This window comes from Crocodylus porosus, unplaced genomic scaffold (genome assembly GCF_001723895.1).
Source record: "Crocodylus porosus isolate Cpor-Errol unplaced genomic scaffold, CroPor_comp1, whole genome shotgun sequence".
NCBI classification, from domain to species: Eukaryota; Metazoa; Chordata; order Crocodylia; family Crocodylidae; genus Crocodylus; species Crocodylus porosus.
The window spans coordinates 95781672-95789145 of NW_017728906.1; the positions used below are offsets into that span (position 1 = coordinate 95781672).

The 7474-nt window shown below is 46.7% G+C and overlaps 1 protein-coding gene across 1 annotated transcript in view; it reads right to left on the bottom strand.

The window, feature by feature from the left end:
* Positions 1-7474, bottom strand: part of COL4A2 (collagen type IV alpha 2 chain) — a 241031-nt gene that overhangs the window by 56564 nt on the left and 176993 nt on the right. The window contains exons 21-25 of the mRNA XM_019528485.1: positions 4910-5002; positions 4339-4502; positions 3826-3898; positions 3627-3733; positions 257-458 (exon numbers count right to left, since the gene is read on the bottom strand). Coding sequence (XP_019384030.1) covers positions 257-458; positions 3627-3733; positions 3826-3898; positions 4339-4502; positions 4910-5002 — 639 coding nt within the window. The remainder of the gene's footprint in view (positions 1-256; positions 459-3626; positions 3734-3825; positions 3899-4338; positions 4503-4909; positions 5003-7474) is intronic.

The following is a 7474-nucleotide window of genomic DNA, read 5'->3' on the forward strand; positions in this document are numbered from 1 at the left end:
TCCCTTTCTGCCTCCATGCACTCAAGAAGGGAGTTTCCCATCTTATAAGTGTGCTGCTGGTTACTACTGCCTAAGTACAGCACCCTGAACTTGTCAGTATTGACATGCATCCTGTTTTTGTTAGCCCACACCTGTAACTTATCCAGGTCTTGCTGCAGTCTTTCCCTCCCAACTAGTGTGCTCAGCTCACCCCAAATTTTGGTATCATCAGCGAATTTAAACAGGCTTTGACATAAGAAAATGTAATCACTCATACCTAGCTGAGCTGGATCTCCTGGAGGACCTGGAGGACCTGGAGGTCCAGACTTTCCATATGTTCCATGGTCCCCTGGAAGACCATGAAATCCTTTTGAGCCAGGTAAACCAACACCTGGCAGTCCAGCATCTCCTGGAAAGCCCTTAACACCCGTTGGTCCTGGAAAACCAGGGTCACCTGGGAGACCTCTGATACCATCACCCTGTGTTAAGAAAAATTAAACAAATATAGGTAAACACTTTGACTTTTGCTAGGAATGCAACAACACCCCCAATAAATTAAACTATTTTTATTATTATTTAATTTATGATGGTTATTCCCCTATATCGTGGACATTTACAAGGGTAACATTAACAAAAAGGACCTTTAAAATAATAAGTTAAGACTTTGACTTAGATTTTTAGAGTAGGACAATTACTAAGAAAGAAATACCAATTGAAAGAACATTTCACTAAAATGGCTCGCAAATGCACATTTGGACAATGCAAATCACTGATATACAATCCATGGCTGTAAAACTGCAAGTAGAGTCCATAGTCTGATTAAAGAGCTCCTCACTCTGCCCATTACACCTGTGACAAGCCAGGCAGCATTATAAATACTGATTAGTAGGGAAAACTAAGGTAGCTCAGTGTAGTGGCTAGAGCCAAGGGTCCCTAGTAGATGGATGGAAGCCATGCCAGAGGCTACATGCTAGAGATCAGGAGCTGGGGAGATAACAAATCTAAGACCAAGAAGTAAGGCCAAAAATCAGGTATTAGGTCCACAGCGAAGGGGTCAGAAAGCAAAGCCCAAGAGCCAAAAGAGAATCCTGGATTATGGGCCATAGTCAGAAATATGGAGCTAGGAACCAGGAAACAAAGATGAGGAGATCAGAAAGCAATAGCTAAGAACCATTAAAGGAAAAACAGATGTGCCTATACCAAACGGCAGTCTGAAAGCTCACTGTGTTGTGCAACAAAAGTCAGGAGAGCCAGAGTGGTCCTTTATGAGAGGAGATGGAGCCATTCTAGTGGCTGACCAAAGGCTGTCTTGGAAACCAGCTGGGACAGTTTAGGCTTGGGAGCATGGACTTTTCCCTTACACTGATAAGAATATGATATACATTTTTTCATCCTATCTCTGCCATCACCAAGTAAGTAACATAGAAAGAAAGGAGAAGTATATAAATCATGGAAGCAAAAATGGTTGAGAAGACAGGAGACTGCAGAAAGTGTCAACTGGAGAGGAGAGAGGAAGAAAATAATTATAGAATAATTATGATTGGAGATGTATCAAGGCTCATGCTGAAACAAAACTAGATTTTGGACTGGTGTTCAGTTTAAATTAAATCTGAAATCTTGAGAACTGTTGTCATAATTAGAGATCTACCTAAATCATGTTGGAAATGCATTACATAGTAGCTCCTTTCATTTTGCTCTTTACACTATGTGCCACCCTGCCGCTGATTGGCTGAGGGGTGCTGGCGGCCCTGCTGCTTGCTGCTGATCAGCCAGGAGGCAAGAACTGCAGCATATTTAAAACCATGGTTTTTGCCTCCTAGCTGATCAAGAGCAAGCAACTGGGTCACCAAAGCCCCTCTGCCAATCAGCAGTGGGAGGGGGGAGGCAAGACAAAAAGAGCAAGGATAAAGGAGCCACTGGGTGCATCTACCATGAGATGCTATGTCACTGTAGCAACATGCTGTGGCGACATAGGATCAGTAGGCACAAACTGTGATGCCACAGCTATGTCACTGTAGCAATGTGCTCCCTAACTATAGTGTGCTGCTCCAGTGATGTAGCAGCTAAAAATAACTGTGTGCCACGGGCATGATGCAGTACGGCTGTTACTGCACCGTCATTCAATATTTCTTTTTGGAAGTACTTAATGATGGCGCAGTAACAACAGCACCATAGGGGCACATGTAGACATGCCCACTGTGCAGCACACTTCTGGCACAATTCAGGTAGACCCTTAGTCATATTATTTTGTTACAAAATGGCAGATGTATCATGATTTGCTATTCCAGGGGTGTCAACTGGGGGTACACATATCCCCAGGGGTAAGACAGGCAGGCAGGTGGGGATAGAGTGTGTCTCAGCGCACAGCAGCAGCATCTCCCCCGGTACATTCCCAAAGTTCGCCTCTTACCCAGGGGAGGTGGAGGGGAAGGAGAATGCCAGGTGATGCCGGTCCCACATGGCACACTGCAGTGCCTCCCCCCATCTCAACTTGCTCTCCTCCACCCCTTCCTGGAGAGCAGCGAGGGTCTGAATGGTAGCTGGGGGGGGAATGTCCTTCTGTGCCCGCTCCCAGGAGCAGGGCCAGGGGAGCAAGGGCAGTGGCGCCCCTCTGCAGGCCACACAGGTGCTGCCTGGCTGGCCAGACTGGGGGGCGGGGACTTGCACGCAGCAGCCATTGCTGCCATTGCCACCTGCCACCCACTGCCCTGTGCCACCGCCATACCCATGCCACTTTCCCAAGGCTAACTGCACATGCAGCTCTGTGGGCCTGTGGCTATGATTGTCAGGGTGTGAGCCTTATCAGCAGCCCACAGAGGAAAGCAGCATGGGCATGGTGGCGGTGGCCACGTGGGACGGTAAGTGGTAGTGACAGTGGCAGCAATGCAGGTTGGCAGGTGGCAACTGCAGCAGCAGCTGCCGTGTGTGCGCCCCCTTTTTGGCTCCCCCTTCCTGCACCACTACATGCACCCCCCCATGCTTTCCCAGGGGTGCGTGACCCTGGATCTGCATGGGCTACCACTGTGGGCCAGGGCTGGGGCTGTGCCAGGCTCTTCCTGGTGGGGGGACTGGGTCATGCTGCACTTGGGCTGGGTGGCAGTGGCACTGGGAGGGCTACTGTGAATTCTGGAGTGGCTGCAGCTCCTCCTGTAGCCCCGCTCCCAGTGCTACTGCTGTCTGCCCCGAGCACAGCCCAGCTCAGCCCCTTGCCAGTGCTGCCCCAGCCCCAGCTCACCCCGCATGCAGATCCAGGGGCACGCAGCCCTCCCAGGGTGCGCGCAGTGGTGGGAGCTGCTCCCCACCTCCTCCTCCCTCCTCCCCTGCCTCCGGTTGGCTTGAAATTCTAGTTAGTATGGTATGCTGTTTACTAAAATGCCAACTAACACACCTTTTACTGTAGTTCTTATGTAAGAAGCAGGGAATGCAGTAGCTAACCAATGATTCAGTAAACTATCTTGGCTTGGATGTATGCTGGTATTCATTTGCTTCAATACAAAAGGAATTCAAATGAAAGCTAAGAAGAAAACTTATAAATCTGACTATATGAGCTACCAGTAAACACACTGGAATGATTTATTTGTATGTAGGTAATGGAAGACAGCTTGACTATGAGCAACAAAATAAAAGTACATATATTCACTACTTACTGGAAGGCCAGCGGGCCCTGGTAAACCATGTGTGCCATCTTTTCCTGGTAAACCATCATCACCTTGAACACCAGCCAGCCCAGGATCTCCTGGATCTCCTTTAAAACCTAAAAAATGCTCTTATTATGCGACTACTCCACTATTAAAAAGGCATATACATAGTTTTCAAACGGCAAGTGAAATAAGCTGTGTACTTTACCTTTAGTCGTTATATAAATAGAATCTCCTTTCTGCCCTCTTGGTCCAGGGTATCCAGTTTCACCAGGGAAGCCCTATTGAGATCCAAATGGAAAAATGAACTGGAACTCTTTATGAAAGCAATGGACAAGCCACAACTGTGCTCAAAATATCCTGCTTCAAACATTTCTTATCACCCTGTAGCAGTGACCTTTTCTCTAATGCTCTCATCCTTAATCCATACCCTGATATTGATATCACCCTCATATCTGATCAGTTATTGGTGTTTTTAATAGAGGAAGTTGATTTTTTTTCTGAAAACATTTCTGTTTGAATGGAAAATGGACTTTTTGGTTAAATGAAATGTTTGCCTTTTTTGTCTTAAAAATGTTTTGGTTTTCATTAACATTTAGACAAACCCCTGAAAATTACTGATACAATGTTGCAGTCCAAAGGAAATATTTCCATTTTCGTATTATTTGGTGGTCTCTGGTATGTATATGCAAAACTTAAAGAAAGATATTAAATATCTTACTTTTGTCCCAGGGAAGCCTGGAATGCCATGTTGACCTTGATCACCAGGCTCTCCTTTCCTTCCAGGATCTCCAGGTGGGCCTTCAAAACCTGGTGGACCGGGTAGACCAGCAGAACCCTTTCTGGCTTCATCACTTCTGGTACACTTACAATCCCCTGTTTCACCTGCAGAAATGTATAAGGAAGGTGAACAATCAATATCTCTGGAAACAATCAACTGCAAGAATCAATGAGGAATTTCAAGTGAGGTCATTTTTATCCATTGAGTGAGGGAATAGGGTCATGGCACTATTGAATACCATAGCTAAACTTTATTTAACTTTACTGGAACAGAACTTGTTACCTGTAATGAAGACATAAGAACATTTTAAATAAAGAAAAATAAAATATATTTAAGAAAGGAACTATACCTATGAGACATTTTTCTTATTGCACCAGCATTACACCGAATCCTTTAGGCATTATTTGGATCATATTCAGGCAAAACACACACTGAACCCAAAGAGGAGTTTTGCATCTATAAAGAATGAATAAGGACTGCAGGATTTGGCCCACTATTTGTGCTGCCTTACCTTTAAATCCTTTATCTCCTCGTGGTCCAGGGAAACCTTGGCTGCCTGCTTCACCTGGATCCCCGGTGCGTCCCTTCAGTCCAAATGAGATGACTACAAGGTTAATAAATTTGAAATATAATATTAATGTGCTATATATTTGTTCTGATTCTCTCCCTTTCTCTTCCCACTCATAAACAGTACTGCATCTGACTCTTCTGTCCTTTCCCACTCAGTCCTATCTACAATCTACTCAGATCCTTCTTGTCTACCTCCTCTCTAATTTTGTAAAAAGACACAGCCAGTCACCCAAACTCATCATTGCTGCTGACCCCTTAGCTGCCTGTCTTATCACTTTTACCTTCTTATTTGACTTGCAGTCCTGGTTTACCTCTCCTAGTCTCCAAAAGTGCTATTCGCTTGATTTGGTCTTCACAAAGAACCTTGCCCTTTCATCTCTCCATTTGCTGAGTTCCTTGTTTTCTATCATTTAGTCTTCCTGAACATTGCCCATCTCTTCTCTTTCCATGTTCTTGTCTTTTTGTGCATTTCACTTCACCTATGCCACTGACTCCTCATTTGACCTCAGCAATCTCCTACCAGCTGTCTCTACCACATGGCTGTTGATTCTCTCCTTCCTTCAGTCTCCTTCACCTTTGACTCTTTACTGCACTGTCTCAAGACAATCTCTACCCTTCCAGTTCCCTGTACAAATCACACTCCTAGTCTCCTCTTCCTCCATTCCTCTCTTTTCATGCCCACTATTGTAGTCACCTGTGACTGACCCATTCTATCACCTTTGGCTCACTTCCCCTGCCACTCCATCTCTACTTCTCTCTCTATGCAGAATCTCTCAGAATTTTTCACGAAGCCAGCTGACAACTGCTCTGGGTCAGAATACAAGGGGGTTTGGGGGAAAGGGACCTAACAGTGGGGGTCTACTATAGGCCACCTAACTAGGGAGAAGAGCTGGACTGGGAATTCTCAGGTCAGCTTGCAGAGGCAGTTAAGTCAAGGGACGTGGTCATCATGACCTACCTGAACTACCCAGACCATGACCTAAACTACCCAGACATCTGCTGGGAAGAGCAGTCAGCCAAGTCTGGCCACTCAAGTAGGTTCCTAGCTGAGTTACAGGACCTCCACTTAACTCAGGAGGTGCGCAGTCCCACCAGGGGAAATGCCTTGTTGGACCTGGTCCTGGCCACAGGTGATGACCTGCTGAGGGCACTGTGGGTGCTCAACCACCTGGGCGATAGCGATCATCATCTACTGGAATTTACCATCCAGTGCAGGGTGTCAAAGGCCTGCAGCAAGGCAGAAGCCGTGGACTTCAGGAGGGCAGATTTCAATGAGGTAAGGAGACTGGTTGGGGAGGCACTGAGGTCCTGGAGGGGAGGGGAGTTGTGACTCCAAGAAGAGTGGTTGTTCCTTAAGGAGATGATCCTCCAAGTCCAAAGCATGACAATCCCCACAGGGATCAAAGGGGGCAAGAGTGCTCAAAAGCCCCCATGGCTCACCAAAAGCATCCACGAATGCCTCAAAGCCAAAAGGTAGGTGTACACCCAATGGAAGGGAGGGGCCATCACCAAGGAGGATTATACCTCCTTGGCTCGAGATTGTAGGGGGGCTATTAGGAAGGCTAAGGCAGAGATGAAACTGGGACTAGCGACCCAGATCAAAGATAACAAGAAGTCAAATAATGTGGAGCCTCTGCAGGACATGCTTGGTAATCTCATGGTAGCACCAGATGACAAAGCTCATGTCTTTAACAGATTCTTTGCTTCCATTTTTCTGAGCAGGGAAAGGGACATCTCCCCCACTGGTTTTCTGGATGGTCCCAGGGGAGGCACAGCCAGGCCCAGGGTCAGTGAGGATCTACTTAGGGAACTTCTGGAGGGACTGGATTTGTTCAAATCAGCAGGTCCTGATGATCTCCACCCCAGAGTGCTTAGGGAATTGGCAGAGGTCATTGCAGGATCCCTGGCACAGCTTTACGAGCACTCATGGTGCTTTGGTGAGGTGCCTGATGACTGGAAATGGGCCAATGTGGTTCCCATTTTCAAAAAAGGGAGGAAAGAGGACCCAGGAAACTGTAGGTCTGTTAATCTTATCTTGGTCCTGGGGAAGCTCTTTGAGAAAATTATCCAGGAGCACATCTGTGAGGGGCCAGCAGGGGAGTTTATGCTTAGGGGCAATTAACATGGGTTCATTCGAGGCAGGTCCTGTAAGACCAACCTGGTGGCCTTTTATGACCAGGTCACAAAAGCCTTGGATGCAGGTGTTGCAGTGGATGTAGTCTTTCTGGACTTTAGGAAGGCCTTCGACACTGTCTCTCACCCCATCTTCATTAAAAAATTAGGCATCTGTGGTGTTGATTTCTACACAGTCAGATGGGTCATAAATTGGCTGGAGGGCCACACCCAGAGGGTGTTGGTGGATGGGTCATTTTTGACCTGGAGAGATGTGGGCAGTGGGGTTCCCCAAGGCTTGGTCCTCAGGCCTGCACTGTTCAATATCTACATTGGCAATTTGGATGAGGGGGTGAAAAGCACCTTGTTCAAGTTTGCAGATGACACCAAGATG